The 19,495-nt window shown below is 44.2% G+C and overlaps 1 protein-coding gene across 1 annotated transcript in view; it reads right to left on the minus strand.

Annotated features, from left to right (window-relative positions):
* ACSL1 (acyl-CoA synthetase long chain family member 1) overlaps nucleotides 1-19,495 on the minus strand; it is a 108,118-nt gene that overhangs the window by 35,663 nt on the left and 52,960 nt on the right. The window contains 2 exon segments of the mRNA XM_077477306.1: nucleotides 3,231-3,308; nucleotides 17,257-17,330. Coding sequence (XP_077333432.1) covers nucleotides 3,231-3,308; nucleotides 17,257-17,330 — 152 coding nt within the window.

Raw genomic sequence — 19,495 nt, forward strand, 5'->3', positions numbered from 1 at the left:
CAGAACTGGACAGCATACACCAGGTGCAGCCGGACCAGAGTCTTGTCTGGCGGACAAATTTTGGTGCAAAACTACTTTCTATGTCCGTCTGACTTTTGGGAAAAAAAAAAAAAGTCTGCCGGAGCCCACACACAAGCAGATTGTCCGGTGGACTCGGGTCCGCCGGACTTTTTCACCGGATTGTTTGATCGTGTGTACGCGGCATTAGACGCCCTAATTGCAGCCTTACATATCTTATTGCATTCTTTATAAATTCTATTCGATTCACAATGCTGGCTAACGGCACAGCAGTAAGGCTGGCCATACATGGTGCAAATGTCTTTCCACAGGTTGCAGAAAAGAAATTCGCACAATCCCCCCCCCCCATCAACACAGACAGTGTTGACAGGGGAATCTGCATTTGTTTTCTCCTGGCAGGGGCAGCAATCCCCGCCAGGCGAAGACCGTGATTATTGCAAGCAGCTATAACAGCCGCTAGCGATAATCACAGGAGAATCCAGCAGGATGGTTGTACTCAAATTGAGTGATCCCCTTTGTACCTGATAAGTCTAATCAAAACGTGGGGGAACAAATAAGCAAACATCATGCCTTTAAAATGGATAGTTTAAACATGAATAAGGCTTGGGCATAATCTCAGCATTTATAAGGAAGTAGCATGACGCACATCATTCTACACATTGAATTGCATGCCTGCCAATCAGGTTTGTTTTTTATAAATAGGTTTATGTGACCGACCCAGATAATCTTTTTTTTTTTTTTTTTTTTTAACACGTCAAAAGCCTAACCAGCCTGTGTGTATTGTAGCTGGAAAGAGACTGACCATGGTCTGTGTTAAACCAAGTCACATGAATATGCTACAGACACTGGTTTATAATGCAGTCTTTTATAGGAATTGTTGGACATTACCATTTTAGAACAGCATAGTTTCAGCTCAGCTGTGCAAAATGGTTAAAGCTTAGAGCAGATGTTTTGGTAGCTTTGCTTTTTAGTTTTGGATAGAGCAAGGAAGATTTTAACCCTCTTTTAGGCTGGGTTCACACTGATGCAAATTGGATGTGGGTTTCCCAGCATCCAATTTGTATTATAGGAGACTGCGACCGGCTCTCAATGGAGCTGGTTCACACAGCTCCGGGACAGCCGCAAAGCACACTGGAAAAGGGTCCTATGCGTCTTTGGCTCCGTCTTAGGTGCAAATTGAGCCAAAAAATTTGGACCAGATTCGCACCTGAAATGGTGTACAGGGACGCACCAGACTCCCTGTTTTGAGCCACAGCATGTGTGAACCCAGCCTTAAGATTTGTAATCTGGGGAGGATATTTGTACTCACTATGTTTGCAGACTTGGACAGGAAGTATAGGGATATCAGTCCAGTGGGGAAATGGAGGATTTAAAGTGATCCTGTCACCTGACCTCACTTCTGAACTGGAAACCTTGCAGAAATAGAGGACAATAAGCACTGGTGTAACTTTAGTAGGAATCTGACTACTTATTGGATGTGTCAATGCCGGCCCTTGCACCTGCCCTCCTGTTGCTATGCAAGAACATAGTGGGCTACCTGTTTGTAAAGATTATGTTTTTTGTCAATATTGGCACTTTGGCATCTATGCAACCAAAAGCATAAATAGCAGCAGGAGAATGCTACAGAATGGCATCTGAATTCCAGCAATGATTCTGCCTAGGGCTACTGATGTCACAGCAAAGTCCAGAAGCAGTCATAGGTCTGTTATATGATCACTAACTACAGGGAGTGCAAATGCGGAAATAAGGTAATCTTACAGGAAGATGGTTTGTGACTTTAGTAGTATAGAGACAGGGCCACTTTAAAACCACTGCCTTCTGTGTGATCTCCAAGGCAGGCCATAGATGATGCTGGGAGAACACGGTGATTATTGCCAGCGGCTATAGCCACTAGCAATAATCGCATGCTAGAAATCCAACATGCTGGTTGTACGATCAATTGACTTGGATACAATCAGCCTGCCCATACATGGATCAACTATTGGCTGGGTCCCTAATGAACCAGCCAAAATTCGAACAATCTATAACCGGCTTAAGACAATAAGTAAGAAAAAAAAATAAAAAAATTCTCTCTCCAACAGGAAATATACATTCCTTAAAATTGGGAAATGTCATACATTCCCCACCGGATGATATCTTTTCACAGATAATAGACAGCAATAAAGATATATAAATAAATCTCTCTCCATCTAATTTATATCTGCCTGAGGTTCTCAAAGGAAACTGAAGCTAAAAGGAAACGGTGTTCCTAACTTAGTGGAATACATATGCAAAGGACCACAATATGCCAACAGAGGGAAGTGCCTTGTTAATACTAGAAAGTAGAGCTGCACGATTAATCGTTAAAAAACACGATCTCGATTCACTCCCCTGACGATCTCTCCCGCTGAGAGTAGGCGATTCTTACATATAAACATGTGGAGAGATTATCTGCTCACTCAGCAGTCAAAAGAAAGCATCCCAGGCAATCTGCCAAATTTAGAACTTGAAACATTGTAACTAACTTACTTCTTAAATCAAAGGGATAGAACTTCTTGTGTAAACAAATAATCTGGAAGTCTGCCAAGCTTTCAACCACATGTAAATCCAGGAAGTTTAACCACTTAAAGTCTAAATCTTTTTCTGACACTTTTCTTAAGTTAAAATCAATATTGTTTGCTAGAAAATTACTTGGAACCCCCAAACATACAAATACAAATTTTACATACATACATACACACACCCACCTAAATTATTTACACACATACATACATACATACATACATACATACATACATACATACATACATATAATGTTTGGGGGTTCCAAGGAGATGGTACAACCCTTAGAGTTTTTGTTGTGATCTATGAGAGGTCAGAGATGACTTGTTTGAAAGCTTTTACTGCTGCCTGTCAACAATATGTGAATAGTTAAGATGTCCATTGTCTGAGCACAGGTGAAATTTAGGTTTAAATTCCTTGACGTTGCTGGGAGCCATTGCTCTATCCAAAATTAAAACAAAACTGGATGTAGTTTACAATGGGTCGCATACACAAATAAAATGATTGGAAGACACTCACCAGAATGGTGTTCCAATGAACGAATGACACCCATCCGAACTACAGTGTTCAGTCCAGACAAATGTCCACATAGAAAGGAATCCTAGTTCTACATACCTTTTACAACTAGCTTTAACTACGTACATCCATTTAAGTTTTATTCAGCATCTTACCTGGACTAGTCGTTCAAACATGTGTGCCAGAGGCAAATAGGAAATGTGTATATCACTGGCGTTCAGTGTTAGCAAACTCTGTAAAATATGATAAAAATTGCCAAGCATGTGAAAAAACACACAACATGACTTGTGCCTACCTCCACAACTCTTTCAAACATGTGTGCCAGAGGCAAAAAAGAGATGAGAACATCTTGAGTAGAAGGATATGCCAAGTCCTGAGCAGCATGAGAAAGAATTCAAGATAATGATTTTCTCAATTAAAGGACAATCAGGTCACTAAGGGTTAAAAACAAATCGATTTTCATGCAAAAAAATTTCACAGAAGTATAAAAAGAAAGGAAAATTAGCAAGCACAGACAAAGCCCAACAAAAATCTGAATCTCCACCACCAAGCACAACCATTCATCCAGAGAATAAAGGGTTAACACGCTCATTGATTAGGGCCTTAGACACAAAAGACATACACAATCTGCGACTCCTTGTCATAGCTCACACTATTACTTCCTACCAGATGGTTTGCCTACACCACTAGAAAATATAACTGATAAAACACATGCACATAAGTTTTGCAAAAAATTTAATAAATGCACCTTTTTCCTGCAATCAGCTTGCAAAGCATTGCCATTTCCATCAGTGGATCTGGCGCCTGCACACTCTTCCTCCAGCTCCCTGTCCATACAGGTAGGCTTTCAGTTAGAGATCTGGAGGAAGTGTCAAACTTTACATGCAGGCATCACCAGACTTGTGTTCTATTGAGAACCTCAAGCTAGTCTGCTGCAGCGGAAGACCGTATTTGTCATTTATTCACCTCTGTGAATAAATGACGCAGCTGTGGGGGGGCAGAGAAAAAAAACCTGTACGCAGTCATGTGGGGGGGGGGGGGGGGAGGAACGACATGGACAGTTTGGGGTTGGTCCCATGTGTGCCCTGTAAATATCCTAAATATGGGGGTAACACGGTGCAAAAGGTGCAGTTAGCCTTTAAACCCAATTACAGGGCAGACACAAACAGCCAAATCTGAAAGACTGCAGCGCAAACAAGTTGAGGAATAAAAAGCTAGATAGATAAACAACCCCAACATGAGGATTTCATGCTCTGGAGCAAGGGTGTCAAACTAAAATTCATTGCGGGCTGCATCAGCATTATGGTTCCCCTCAAAAAGCTGGTTTTATCTGTAAGGCTATATAAATAATGTATCAAGGGCTATTGTCTCAGAGTATAGGTGCAGGAACTCAACCATGAACCCCCCACACCAACTGCATCAAAGGGTGGGTGTGGCCAAATTACACTGTGGGAGAATCTTAAGGGGGCAATAAATACTAGGATTCTCTCATGTGCGGAGCTCAGGGGTGGGCTATGCAGTGTGCAGAGTTTAGCTCTCTCTCCTTCAAAGGCTGTTCACATTTCACTTCCACCCCTCAGCTCTGACCTCTGCCCCAATCTCTCCACCTCCAACTTCTGCACACAACTCCCTCTACAGCCCTCATCTCCTCCTCCCCCCCAAAGTTCCTCGCATCTCACTTTCTCAATAAATACCCAGCCTGGCTCTAGTAAATCCTCGCAGTGTAGGTGGTTCCACCACTCTCTCTTGCAGAGAAATCAATGGTTAGCATCTGTCCGACCGGGCACATATTGGGATCACAGGGCAGCCTACCATGTGATGTCCAATCCCACTTATGGCCAAACTGCAGCTCCATCTACATATCATATGCCCCTCAGGCAGCCAGCTTATTGCATTTGGATTGAGAAGGTGAGGTGAAGCACTGTCTAGAAACAGAAGGGCTCCGGCGATCTCTTCCTGGAATTTAAGGGAGGATCCATTCCGTCCTGAAGCTCTGTACAGCACATGAGCATTCAGCAATGCCAATAGAAATAAACAGACACTTTTTGTACCAGCGTTTGACCTTACAGGCAACTAGGTACAGAGCCAACAACTGGTCGTTGAGGTCGACCCCTCCCATATTAAGGTTATATTCGCTGTAGGAATTTGGACTGTCGATAATTTCACTTGAAGCAGGCTCTCTCCCCCAGCCTAAGATGGGAATCTACAAGCCGCTGGGGAAAGCCCCAGCGATTAGGTTGCACAGTGCCACATGCTTCAATCTTATGATCAAACAAGTGACCAAAAAGTGGCACACTCGTGTAATAATTAGATTGGGGGGGGGGGTTGGGGGGAGAACATTTCCTCCCACTGCTTGTAAAAGCAGTCAATAGGCCAATTAGCTGCTAGGATTGCTTTTACATGAAAGCCGACTGCTGGCTAAAAGGCATGATAACAAGATGATGCCTAAACCCCCAGGCATCATTCTGATATAACCACTCAAAGTCCAGCAATGTAATTTTTTTTATGCAGCCTGTGGGCAGAACAAAAAAAAAATTATATATTTATCGGTCGGTATGCCCACCATTAGAATACCTCCTTTCATCCACCAACTTCTAATAATGAGCATACATGCACCATTTTGTTTTTAACTGTGGTGGTGAAATCACCTCCTACAGCGCTCGAGTCACGGCTTTATGTATTGTGGGAGCAAACACTGTTGCTGTCAAGATAAATAAATCCACATTGCAAACTGAATGGCGTACCTGCTAAGCAAATGATGGTTAACAATAAAAACAAAGTAACATTACAGTATAAACAGTAAGATATACTATACCCGCAAGGCAAATAAAAAAAAAACGCATAGTAAAAAGATAAAATATTTAACGCAATTTGTGGCTAAAATATATATATATATATATATATATATATATATATATATATATATATATATATATATATATTGTAGACATGTCACTGGAGAAGTGATCGAGGGGGTGTACATCTCACCTAGGTTGCTACACAGTGTGAGATGGTAAATCCAGGATGGATCAGTTTCTCAGCAGCGATATGCTGCTGAGTTGTTATTTAATTTTGCCGGGCCTGGGTTTATATGGAATGGCAGGTAGGTTTGGTAGAGGGACCTGTCATTCCACATCCCCCGATCCAGTTCTGGGTTTGGGATCAGGTGAGCTTGGATCCTAATTAGCCTGGGAAGCTAAAGGCTCTGTAGGGTCTGCAGGTGATTGCTTCTCAGCCAGGGAATGAACAATCTGTGTGTTGAAGGAAGCTGCAAGCACAGCCACTGCTGGAGCTAAAACTCACCCTGCGATATCCAGGCGAAAGACGCTGTGTTTGTAAGTGTCAGATAGGTGAGCAGAACCTGTTAGTAAGCGCCCAGCCGGGCTAGGACTTTTATTTTTGTTGTACTTAGAAAGCACGGTGTTGCTGTATATTTTGTTTGCTGGACTGTTTGTACCACGAATAAACGCCAAGATCTGCTTTATCAAATTCCAAGTCTGCTGTGAACTGTGTCCAAACACACCCTACCCCGGGAAGATCCCTTACAATTGGTGGAGGTAGCGGGCAACGCGGTTGCTAGGGGCAACGGTGTGGACAGACTTGGCTACAGCTGCTGATGTCCTGGGTGAAAGCTGCAACTACACTCCAAAAACAGTCCAGCAACATGGAGGAGATGCTGAAGCAGTTTATGCAAGTGAGTTTGCAACAACAGCAGGCTCAGACAGAGGCCAATAGACGACATGAACAGTCCATGGCTGAACAACAGCAGATGATGGCTGCACAACAGCAGGCGCAGACAGAGGCCAATAGACGACATGAACAGTCCATGGCTGCACAACAGCAGATGATGGCTGCACAACAGCGGATGCATAAGGAAGAGTTGCAAGCTTTGCGCCAAAGCCAACAACAACTTATCGAGCACCTGATAGTAAATCGAGAGGCGCCTGTGGTTGCTAATCCACCCACAATGGAGGGAGCCGCTCCAGAGATTTTTTCTGGGAGAAGGACTGTGCAGAAAGCGCTGCAAAAGATGACTGCTGAGGACGATGTTGAGGCCTATCTAACAGTATTTGAGCGCGTGGCTGAGCGAGAGAAGTTACCAGCCGCTGAGTGGGCAGAGGTAATTGCGCCCTATTTAACAGGTGAACCTCAAAAGGCCTATGACCTCAGTGAGCAAGAGGTTAAGGACTATACTCGGCTAAAAGAGGAGATGCTTGCCCGACTAGGAGTTACTACTGCAGTCCGTGCCCGGAGGGTACGCAACTGGAGCTACAGTCTGGACAAATCAGCGAGGTCCCAGATGTATGACCTAATCCATTTGGCAAGAAAGTGGTTGGAGCCAGACACTTCTACTCCTGCACAAATCCTAGAGAAGGTCGTGATGGATCGCTACCTCCGAGCCCTTCCTACTGACTTGCAACGCTGGGTGGGACAAGGTGATCCTAAGAATGCAAACGAACTTGTCAACCTTGTGGAGAGGTTCCAGGCGACTGAGGACTACCTCCGTGATGTTCCTGCAGCATCTTCACCTCCCCGGAGCGCCAGATCTGTGCCGTCAGCTGGTAAGAGACTTCCATCTATTGGGGGAGTGTGGAGGGGTGCTGATGGGGGGAAAAGGGCTCAAGTGGTGTCTCAGGGACAAAAGACTGGTGATGGTCCCGGGTGGCTAAGGGGCTCTGAAAAGGACTCCTTGCCAAAGAGACCAGGCCCTATCCAGTGTTGGAGATGCCATGAGGCGGGACACGTGTCGGCCCATTGCCCTCTTACCTCTGAACCCATGGAATGTGACGCTAGCAGGCGTCAGTCGCTATTTGCGGAACCATCTTGTGCTGCAGTTCCTGGACTAGAGACTGAACCGCAAATCTGCAACATCACAATCAATGACTTTCCTGTTAAAGCGTTAATGGACTCAGGAAGCCTTGTAACCTTGGTGCATGCTAGCCTGGTGACTGGGGACTTAGAGTCTAAAAAGCATATGAGTGTTGTGTGCATACATGGTGATACAAAAGTGTACCCTATAGTGCTGGCTAAAGTCGGGACTGAACAAGGCACCGTACAATATGAAGTGGGTGTGGTTAAAAACCTCATGCATAATGTAATATTGGGGCGCGATTTTCCATTATTCTGGGCTCTTTGGGAAAAAAGAAAAATCCCCAAAAGGAGTGAGGATACCTCTAAGGGGGTTGCCTTGTCCACTGTGAATGATAAAAATGTGCAGGATGAAAATGATTGTTTTCCTTTGCAGGTCCTGGCTGGGGAGGAGGAGGCTCCTCCCACTGAGCAAAATATACTAGACTTAGAGGTGTCTAGCGATAATTTTGGGACTGCACAATTACAGGACCCCACTCTCAAAAATGCGAGAGAGCAGGTTGCTGTTATGAACGGGGTACCTCAGGAACCAGATGCTGAAAAAAGATTTCCACATTTTTCGGTGACTAATGATCTTTTCGATAGAGTCAATAAGGTTAAAGATGAGATTGTGGAACAGCTTCTGGTACCTAAGCCGTACCGGCGTCAGGTGCTTGACATGGCACATAACCATGTTCTTGGGGGACACTTGGGGACTGACAAAACGCGAGAGAGGGTTCTCCAGAGGTTTTTTTGGCCGGCCATATATGATGACATTAAAAAATACTATGAGTCGTGCCCCACATGTCAGGTTAGTGCCCCAGTGTCACATTTTCGCAGTCCTTTGGTTTCGCTCCCTATTATAGAGGTGCCTTTTGAGCGTATTGCCATGGATTTAGTGGGTCCCATTGTAAAGTCAGCTAGAGGACACCAGTATATTTTGGTAGTCCTGGATTATGCGACCCGCTATCCTGAGGCTGTACCCTTAAGAAACACTGCATCTAAAACAATTGCACGTGAGTTGTTTTATATGTTCTCTAGGACTGGGATCCCCAAAGAAATCCTAACTGACCAAGGTACGCCATTTATGTCGAAAGTAATGAAGGAATTATGCAGACTATTTAAAATCTCACACATCCGTACCTCTGTGTACCACCCCCAGACGGACGGATTGGTGGAGAGATTTAATAAAACTTTGAAACATATGTTGAAGAAAGTGGTGGCAAAAGATGGTCGTGACTGGGATCATTTATTACCCTACCTCATGTTTGCTATTAGGGAGGTGCCCCAAGCGTCCACAGGGTTCTCACCATTCGAGTTGGTCTATGGTCATCACCCTAGGGGTCTACTAGACATTGCAAAAGAGACATGGGAGAATGAGTCCACCCCATACAAGAGTGTTATTGAGCATGTAGTACAAATGCAGGACCGTATAGCCACTGTAATGCCCCTGGTAAGGGAACACCTCCAGAGAGCTCAAGAGGCCCAAAGTAGAATTTACAACCGGTCCGCAAGAATCAGGACATTCAACCCAGGCGATAGGGTCCTTATACTAGTCCCCACTGTTGAGAGTAAATTCTTGGCGAAGTGGCAAGGTCCTTATGAAATTGTTGAAAAGATCAGTGAGGTGAACTACAAGGTGCACCAACCAGGTAGAAGGAAGCCTTTCCAAGTTTATCACATAAACTTGATCAAGCCCTGGAAAGACAGGGAATCCTTGGGGGCGACAAATACTGTTAATAATTTGTCACAACCAATCCCTCCAGTCAAGGTAGGTGATACTCTATCAGTGTCACAGAAACAGGAGGCTCAGGAATTTTTACAGAAAAACAAATATCTGGGCTACATTGTTGGAAGAGGATTGGTTAGGCCACAGCTAAATAAAATTGAGGCAATACAGAATTGGCCTAGACCCCTGACAAGGAAACAGGTTAGAGCTTTCCTGGGTATTATGGGTTATTACCGTAGATTTGTGCCGAACTTTGCCTCAGTTGCTGCTCCGCTAACTGACTTGACAAAGGGCGGAAAGACAGCAATGGTCACGTGGACCCCAGAGGCCGAGGAGGCTTTCCAAAGCCTTAAGTCTGCCTTGTGCCAACCACCTGTGTTAGTTACCCCCGATTTCAGGCGAGAATTTCTGGTCCAGACAGATGCCTCTAGCACAGGCTTAGGTGCAGTACTCTCACAAGTAGTGAATGGTGAGGAGCATCCGGTGACGTACTTGAGTAGAAAACTAACCCCGGCCGAGAAAAATTATGCCATTGTGGAGCGAGAATGTTTGGCAGTGAAGTGGGCCCTAGAATCTTTAAAGTATTACTTGCTAGGCAGGAAATTCAAGTTGGTGACAGACCATGCCCCCCTAACATGGATGAAGTTAAACAAGGAGAGAAATGCAAGAGTGACTAGATGGTTTCTCTCCCTACAAAACTTTAATTTCACTGTGGAACACAGGCCAGGGAAATTACAGGCAAATGCTGACGCATTGTCAAGGGTAAGTTGTCTGTGGGGACAAAAGGCTCAGCCCTCCGGTCTGAAAAAGAGGGGGGGGATATGTAGACATGTCACTGGAGAAGTGATCGAGGGGGTGTACATCTCACCTAGGTTGCTACACAGTGTGAGATGGTAAATCCAGGATGGATCAGTTTCTCAGCAGCGATATGCTGCTGAGTTGTTATTTAATTTTGCCGGGCCTGGGTTTATATGGAATGGCAGGTAGGTTTGGTAGAGGGACCTGTCATTCCACATCCCCCGATCCAGTTCTGGGTTTGGGATCAGGTGAGCTTGGATCCTAATTAGCCTGGGAAGCTAAAGGCTCTGTAGGGTCTGCAGGTGATTGCTTCTCAGCCAGGGAATGAACAATCTGTGTGTTGAAGGAAGCTGCAAGCACAGCCACTGCTGGAGCTAAAACTCACCCTGCGATATCCAGGCGAAAGACGCTGTGTTTGTAAGTGTCAGATAGGTGAGCAGAACCTGTTAGTAAGCGCCCAGCCGGGCTAGGACTTTTATTTTTGTTGTACTTAGAAAGCACGGTGTTGCTGTATATTTTGTTTGCTGGACTGTTTGTACCACGAATAAACGCCAAGATCTGCTTTATCAAATTCCAAGTCTGCTGTGAACTGTGTCCAAACACACCCTACCCCGGGAAGATCCCTTACAATATATACCAAAGCATGGGGGCATCTGCCTGCAAAAATTAGGAGAAAAATCACCCCTCCACCCCTGCTGCCCCCATGCTTCAGCATATATGATCTTTTTTAACTGTGGTAGTGAAACCACCTCCTTCAGCGCTGGAGTCACGGCTTTATGTATCGGGGGAGCAAACGCTGTTGCTGTCAAGATAAATAAATCTGCGCTGCAGCTAAATGGTGTACATAAAAATAAAAAAAATAGGTTACGAAAAACACAGTAAAGTATCAAAAAAATGACATACCTGAAAAGCAAACATGATAAAACAGAACAATAAAACATTGCAGAATTGAATACAGTAAAAAAGACATGATGACATCTTTGGGGGGCTCGTTGGGTAGGGGTACTCGGGAGGACATACGGAAAATGCCTCTCATGTAACCAGCTTACTGCGGCTTACTACTACTACCACCGTCTGGAAACAGAAGGGCTCCGGCGATCTCTTCCTGGAATTGAAAGAAGGATCCATTCCATCCTGAAGCTCTGTATAGCACATGAGCATTCAGCTAAGCCAATTGAAATAAACAGACGCTTTTTTGTACCAGCGTCTGGCCTTACGAGTAACTAGGTACGGCGCCAACAACTGGTCGTTGAGGTCGACCCCTCCCATATTAAGGTTATATTTGTGGACACAGAGGGGTTTCTCCACAACACCAGTTGCCGTAGAAATTTGGACCGTCGTGTCTGCATGAAGGGAGATAACGAAAACATTCTTATTATCCCTCCACTTCACAGCAAGAAAATAATTTCACTTGAAGCAGGCTCTCTCCCTCCAGCCTAAGATGGGAATTTACAAGCCGCTGGGGAAAGCCCTAACGATTAGGTTGCACAGTGCCACATGCTCCAATCTTATGATCAAACAAGTGACTAAAAAGTGGCACGTTCGTGTAATAATTGTCCATGTACATGTGGTACCCCTTTCCGAATAAGGTCGACACCAAGTCCCACACAATCTTGCCAGTGCTCCCTATGTAATCTGGGCAGTTTGGCAGCTCTACGTGGCTATCTATTCCCCAATAAACCATAAAACGACATGTATAGCCTGTGGCCGTGTCACAGAGCTTATACATCTTGACCCCGTATCTGGCACGCTTGCTGGGAAGGTACTGTTTGAATGAAAAACGGCCAGAAAACATAATCAGGGACTCAAATGCAGACAACTTGATAGGGAGTGAACAAGTCTGCAAAACGTTGGTTGAAGTGGTTTACGAGGGGCCAAATGTTGTAGAGCCGATCGTATCAAGGGTCTCCACAAGGACGAGAGAGTTTATTGTTGTTGAAATGCATGAACCGCAAGATCTGCTCGTATCATGCCCTGGTCATGGAGGCAGAGAACACGGCATATGGGGAATTGGGTCAGTGAACCAATATAACCGCAACGCACTCTTTTTTAGTTATGCCTATGAGGAGGGATAGGCCCAGAAAGATCTTAGATTGGTAAACTGTAAATGGTTTCCAATCTCTGGCAAAGGAGGACTGGGGAATAGTGGTGATGTATTGACCAGCATACAAATTGCTTTGGTCCACAATAGATCTATAGAGATCTTCGGTGAAATACAGTAAATAAAAAAAAAAATTAAAAAAAAAAATCAAGTGACATAAAATCAACTGTTTCAACCTGAATAGCGGGTTGGCCAGTGAATGAGGGAAGTACAGGTGCTGCAGAAGTGGTGGATTCCCAATTAGGATTGGCAAACACAGCAGGAAGGGCACATGGGCTTGACGGGTCTGTGTTTGTCTTCTTATTGGTGGCAGTGGGACACTACTTGTGCTTGCCACTTCACCAGCTTGAACTGCACTTGTGGGACTCGCCACATCACCACGTGTTACTGCAGTGCTGGTTTGACTACGACCAGGGTGTACTAGGCTGCTGATGCTTGCCAGTTCACCAGAAGGAATGGCGGCACTAGTACTTCTTGCTCCATACGAGAGCCCTGCGGTTCTTGCACCTCAACAGCAGAAGATCAGGGTCTGGTACATCTGACCTTGGCAGGGACCACAACTCCGTCGTCAGAGCTATCCATCATGGAGCAGCTGTCTACAGGATCGTATTCAGGGCCTGAATCTGACAGAGGAGCGACTTCCTCTTCACCATCTGTCATGCTCAGAAACATGTAGGCCTCTTCACTAGTTTACCTTTCGATTTGCCATTTTGGGCTCTAAATTTAGTGGTACACTGGTGAGACTTGAAGGTAAAAAAGCTCCTGACTGTTAGCGACTGATTCAAATGCTACCAAAAAAAACTGTTAGCGATCGCAGGGATCAGGCCCGACTCTGCGAATGCTGCAGTTATGCGTGTTGTGTTTTGTGAGTGACAGTGATCGATCGATACTGCACTTGGGTGGGCGGGGATGGGCAAAACGTAGGTGCTAGCAGGTATCTGGGCTGATCCTTCTAACACTGCATTTTTTTGGGAACCCTAAACTAAACTGCTGGGGACACTAGTATAGATCTGATCAGATATTGATCCTTTCAGATACTATACCACTAAGGGAGGTGTATGCTGCGTGCGTGGGCGCAGTGCTGGGACAAGGTCATCCAGCGCCCAGGGCAAAGATGCCAAACTGCGCCCCCCTTTCCTTTAGGGTTAGGGTCAGACTGCCCCCTACCCCTGCAATAAACCATTGCGCCAGGGGCAGCCGTCCCTCCTGCCCACCCTTTTCCCAGCCCTGCGTGGGCGTCATCGGTACTGGAAGTAACCTGATGCTGCCTGGGGGCGATGCAGACCCTATCTGACCCTAAAACCGATATCACCCGCCGGGCGATCAGGGGGGTTAAACCTTTATTTAGGTAATAAATGGCGGGTGTCCTGACACTATAAAAAAAATAAAAAAAAAACGAACCAGCGTCACCTGTAACAGTTATACGGTGATCACTGGTTAAAGGGTTAACTAGGGGGCAATCATGGGGTTAAAACTTTTACTAGGTAGTATATGGGGGTACCTGATGCTATAAAAAGCCGACGCTGAACCTAAATAAATACTTACCTGGCTACCTAGCGTCACCAAAAGAAAAAAGATCGCTTAGTGACACTGGTGACAGGGATTAAACCTTTATTGGGGGGGGGGGGGGTAGGGGGTACCCTAGACCTAAAAGGGGCCTACCACTAACTGCCCTAACACTTATAACAGTCACAAATGACACCAATGCAGTAATCTGTAAAAAAAAAAAAAAAAACTGCTATTGGTGTCACTGTGACAGGGGGTGCGGGGGTCGATTTGTATGCCTGCGTGTTCTGTGTTCTACTGCCAGAGTAGTGTTGGGGCAAACTTGACGTCTTCTCTCCTCGGAAGCCAGAATGAAAAGGCTTCATGAGGAGCGATGACATCACTTCCTATGCTTCTGTTTACATCACAGAAGCTTCTCATTTGCCAGGAGCAATGGTGAGGGGGAGGCCATGAATCAGTGGCCTCCTCCTCAGCACGGATCGCTCCCCCAGCACGTTTCGTACCCATACGTTACTCTGCCTGCCCGTGCCATTCTACCGCAGTATATCTGCGTGAGGTGGTCGGCAAGTGGATATATACAAATTCCACGCTTTAGGTTTAAATGTGGCTATTGCCTCCCCTGGAAACTTCACAGAGTAAAGCAGAGTGCAATATAAATATAGAACGGTAGGAGACTTAGTAATTTATTGACCAAAGCAATCTTGAAAAAGTGCATGTGCAAATGGTTACCAAAACTGCAAATGACCTATTGTTCCAAAAAACTTCGTCAATAAAAATAGAAAATTAAAAAAAAAAGGTTTTCAAAACTGCAAATAGTGCTATGTGCCAAAATCTTCATCCATCAACATAACTATAAAGTGCTAATAAAAGAATATATATGTGTATAAAAAAGAAACACAAAATATATATATGTAATAGCCTATTAATAATCCAAAGTGACTTGTGCAATCAATGACCATAAAACGTGACTCTCCAAAGTGACTATATACGACAGACTGGTCCCAACTTCTGTGCAGAAAGTGATGAACACTCATGCTCCCCTCTCGGTTCCACACCTACCAGATAGCTGCACCTCTACAGGGGTAAAACACAGTAGTCAGGTCAGCCTTTGTTCCAGGTATCCATGAACAGATTAAATTCAACAAATCTGGGACGGCGTGTGTTCCACAGACCAGATACAGGAAGCTGCAAGTACCGGAAGTGACATGATCGTGTTCCAAGTTACACCTTACACACTTCAGACGTGGTTACCTCGTCCGAATACAAAATGCGCAAGGCAGAACTTGGAATATGATCACGTCACTTCCAGTACTTGCAGCTTTCTGTAGCTCGACTGTTCATGCTTTTGGCACTAGTGAGTGCCTTTTTTTATAAATAAGAAAATCCTTTTTTAAAATGGATTTACACGATGAGTGTTCCTCCCTTCCATCCATCCACATGCTGATATCCCGTGATCGAATACACCGTAGAAGAGGTCCCTGCATTGGATACCTGGAACAAAGGCTGATCTGAGTGTGGTGAGCACACTTTCTGTACAGAAGTTGTGAGCAATCTGTCATATATAGTCACTTTGGAGAGTCACATTTATGGACATTGATTGCCCAAGTCGAGAGAGATAGAGCGATTATTTTTTTTTGTGTTTAGAAAAACATTTTTTATATTTTTATTGATTAAGCTTTTTGGCACAATAGGATCATTTGCACTTTAGCACTTTTTCAAGATTGCTTTGGTCAATATATTATCAAGTCTCTTGGCAGACTTTAAGGGGGTGGATTGTGGCCATTGGGGGTAGAAAATGTCCTGGGCTCAGCATCAGTGAGGGTAAACATGACCTCAATGTTAATGATCAATAAGAGTGCCCCATCACTGGTATCAGTGGAAGAAACAGTGCCCCATTGTTGATGTCAATGGGAGGAATAGAGCCTCATTTCATATGGAAGAACAATGACCCAAGAGCCGGATAAAGGCTAGGAAAGGACTGTAGTTTGGAGACCCCCTGCTCTCAGAGAAGGGCTATGCAGTAACTTTTCTCATCCAAATCAAAACTGGATCTTTGGACGTTGTGGGCACCAAACAGGACACAGCTGCAGCGATTGGCCCCTGAATCAGTTGGTCTTGTAGGCATCAGGAGGCAATGCCTGCTGCAATGCTCTGGAGCACACAGCGGGGCAATAGAGAAAAAATAAAAAAGTGAAACAATTTTCCACTCAGCAACAGAAGCAGAAGCACATGGGACAGAAACAGGTTACGTTTCTTAGAACAGGCAACTACTGCATTTCATTACAATTTAGTGGAACAATGCCTGTATTTTTCCCTTTACAAAATAACTTGGAAAAAAAAAAATAGATGGCAGTGATGATCAAATTGTAAGGGGTGGAGATGGTATTTTGCAGGCACAATACCAATCTTTAAACTGGTTTTGAACAGGTCAACTGAAAGATGTTTCATGTAAAAAAAAAATCACAGAAGGATTAAGGAGGGTTAGAAGCAAGCACTGTATATTTTGCATACAAGGAAGTTCCTATAAACTAAGATGAAAACAAATGAGGACTCATTCTGATCATGACCGTTTAACCATTAAACCAACATTTCAAGATAAAAGGATAGTAAGAAGCAAAAGGCATGACTAACTCAACTAATGTATTTGTAATCTTACAATCAAAGCCATGTCTCTGCAGAAGGCTGGAAGGATATATGCAGTTCTAAGGTCAAGTTCCAAGGTTACATTCACAACACTTTGATTTAAACCGAAACTGCATGGGTCTAAAAACAATGTATACACACGATACAGCAGGTAAAAATAAAAGAAATGTACTTTAAGGCCCCTTTCCACACTTGTGCGACTTATCCTGCTACTTGGGACTGTAAAGTCCCACGACAAGTCGTACCCCATGATTTTCAATGAGTACCATGCATATCTGTGCGACTTCAAAAAGCAATCTCTGTACTACTTTGGTCCAACTTTGATGCGAGGTGAGCCCACATACCTCAAGTTTACACAGGCATCCCTGAAATTATCTAGAAAAATTGTGGCCGCAAAATCACGGTAAAAATCAAAGGGCTTTCAAGTCGCAGCAGTGTGAAAAGGGCCTAACATGCACTTCTATTGATTTAAATGTAATCACTAAAATAAACTACAGTAGACACGCATTAAACTTTATTTTCGTAATGCATTCAGTAACATAACCACAATAGTTACCTCCGTTACTTTAAGGAATGCAGCACTGTTGCTTACAACGTTCTTATGACTAAGCATTGCACCCTTCGGATTTCCTAATGAGAAAAGAAAAATGATTTGAGACCCAAGAACATCTTACAGGTTTTTTTTGTTTTTTTTTTACAGAATGTTTGTCGTTTAAGTGAACTTAAAGTGGAACGTCACTCTCTCAAACATTGACTATTTTGAATCCTTATGCCGTTACCATTAATAAATAGATTGGAAAGTATATCATATTTACACTTTACATTTCTTAAGTTAGTGCCTAGTTTTCAGGCCTAGGCAAATGAAGTCATACTTCCCAGGAGTCTTCAGGAGGGTAGGAGGGGTTTTCTCAGCTAAGCAAACCCTCCTGCCCGAGCTTAGGGAAAATGAATCCCAGGAAGTAAATGCTACATGAATCATCTGCCCTTACTCAAGATGGCTGCTGACAGAAATGCTTGGGGGGGGGTGTCAGCTTCAAAATATTTCCCAGGAAAATAAAGCATCGAGACATAGATGGATGGGGGAGTTTGCTTGGAATATTAAACATGAATTAAAGCGGTTCTTCACCCTAAAGGGGAAGTTCCACTAATCTTATCCCTCCCCCCCTCCAGTGCCACAATCGGCACCTTTCAGGGGGGAGGGGGGTGCAGTTACCTGGATAATCCAGGTAACTGCACCCACTTCCGGCCACACCGCCGCAGACCCCCGCAGACGCTACGCCCCCCCCCCCCCCTGTTGTGTTCTGGGAAACACACAGTTCCCAGAGACACAGCGGGGGACCATAAGAGACGCGCAGCGCGACTCGCGCATGCGCAGTAGGGAACCGGGCAGTGAAGCCGTCATGCTTCACTTCCTGATTCCCTGACAGAGGATGGCGGCGGTGGCAGCAGCGAGACGAGCGATCGCTCGTCATCTGCCGCCGACATCGCTGGAACCTGGGACAGGTAAGTGTGATTTTATTAAAAGTCAGCAGCTGCAATATTAGTAGCTGCTGGCTTTTAATATTTTTTTTTAGGTGCAGCTCCTCTTTAAATAACATTTCTGGCACTGTCTCAGAGGAGGGGTTGGTGTAGAATTGTAACCCTGATATGTACGTTTCCTGTATGGGTTGGAATATGTTAACTGCATATTTTCTCTATAGCATACTTGCATATGACAATAAAAAACAGATAAAAAAAAAATTTAAAAAATGCGTTTTTGGTTTGTGTTTAGATGCATTTTAAATTCCACTTTAACCACTTTCAGACCGGACCATTTTGCTGGTAAATGACCAGAGGTCTTTTTACACTTTGGCACTGCGCTGCTTTAACTGGTAATTGCGCGGTCATGCAATGTTGTACCCAAACAAAATTTGCGTCCTTTTCTTCCCACAAATAGAGCTTTCTTTTGATGGTATTTGATTGCCTCTGCGATTTTTATTTTTTGCGATATAAACGTAAAAAGACCGCAAATTTTGAAAAAAAATGATATTTTCTAGTTTTTGTTATTAGAAAAATCCAATAAACTCAATTTTAGTCATACATTTAGGCCAAAATGTATTCAGCCACATGTCTTTGGTAAAAAAAAAAGTCAATAATTGTATATTTATTGGTTTGCGCAAAAGTTGTCACATCTACAAACTAAGGTACGTTTTCTGGAATTTACGCAGCTTTTAGTTTACGACTGCCTATCTAATTTCTTGAGGTGCTAAAATGGCAGGGCAGTACAAAACCCCCCCAAATGACCCCATTTTGGAAAGTAGACCCCCTAAGGAAATTGATAAGAGGCATGTTGAGCCCATTGAATATTTTATTTTTTTGCCTCAAGCCCCCGACCCGCGGGAGGCAAGGGACGTACATGTAAGTCCTTATGCCTGCCCGTGCCATTCTGCCGACGTACATCGGCGTGCGGCAACTGGTTAAGTATTTAAAGATTCCTGCAGAATATCTTAGATCAAGTGCTATCTCAAAAGCTTGCAGCAGTTTTATTATTCAAAAAAAAAAAATTGGCTGATAAAGGGAATCAAATACCAATAATTTTTTTTAATTTATGCTACCGATTGGCCCAGCTCACCCCCCCATCGTTGCATGGGGGAGAGGCGAGGAGAGTCCACACACCCTCCAGTCACTAGTTGGAGCTTACACAGGACTTCTCTTCACTCAGCATCTGAGTAGAGCAGAGGGGGAGGGAAGAAAAAGTGGGACCGTGATGCTGGTAAGGGGATAAGATGAGTGAATCAGAGAAAACCAGGAAGATG

Source organism: Lithobates pipiens, unplaced genomic scaffold (genome assembly GCF_037356315.1).
Source record: "Lithobates pipiens isolate NorthernLeopardFrog02 unplaced genomic scaffold, aLitPip1_a1.2 Scaffold_13, whole genome shotgun sequence".
NCBI lineage: Eukaryota > Metazoa > Chordata > Amphibia > Anura > Ranidae > Lithobates > Lithobates pipiens.